This window comes from Trypanosoma rangeli (genome assembly GCF_003719475.1).
Source record: "Trypanosoma rangeli strain AM80 chromosome Unknown Tra_15.4_contig_00009, whole genome shotgun sequence".
NCBI lineage: Eukaryota > Euglenozoa > Kinetoplastea > Trypanosomatida > Trypanosomatidae > Trypanosoma > Trypanosoma rangeli.
This window is the reverse complement of record NW_021705753.1, coordinates 81,311-81,823: the sequence shown is the minus strand read 5'-3', so window position 1 is coordinate 81,823 and position 513 is coordinate 81,311. Positions and strand designations below refer to the sequence as shown.

Sequence of the window (513 nt, the reverse complement as noted above, 5' to 3'; positions counted from 1 at the left end):
CAGCTTCAGCGCCTGCAGCGCAAATTCGCTGCCGTCAGCAGAAAGAGCCTTAACGATGCCCTCCACCGTAGTCGTGTCCTTCAATGCAAAGGCCTTCTCAATAATCTCACGGTGCGGCTCAAGCGTAAACGGGGGCAAGTCCTTCACAGCAAACTCCCCCAGGCACGCCTCCGCCTTCGCAGGGTCGTCAATGTGGCACAGGCGTTCCTCCAGCTGCGCAAAGGAAGCGGAAGGAACGTAGTGTGTTGCAAGACCCGTGTGCGCCACATCCGCCCCCTTCAGGCGCGCCCCGGTGAGACCAAGGTACAGGCCGAGCCCTTGCATCTTTAGACGGGGCAGGAACCATGATGCCCCCACATCTGGAAACATGCCAATGGCCGTTTCTGGCATTGCAAACAGAGTATGCTCTGACGCCACGCGATATCGTCCATGAACGGAAACACCAACACCTCCGCCCATGACGTAGCCATTCCACAGAGAGACCTGGGGGTTTGGCATCGTGAATATGTGATA

At 57.7% G+C, this 513-nt stretch overlaps 1 protein-coding gene across 1 annotated transcript in view; it reads right to left on the bottom strand.

Annotated features, from left to right (window-relative positions):
- Nucleotides 1-513, bottom strand: part of TraAM80_00530 (enoyl-CoA hydratase/isomerase family protein) — a gene marked incomplete at both ends in the record, with an annotated part of 2,076 nt that overhangs the window by 798 nt on the left and 765 nt on the right. Inside the window, one exon of the mRNA XM_029377603.1 lies at nucleotides 1-513. This exon is cut by the window's left edge and continues 798 nt beyond it; it is cut by the window's right edge and continues 765 nt beyond it. Within this exon, the coding sequence (XP_029242576.1) occupies nucleotides 1-513 (513 nt within the window).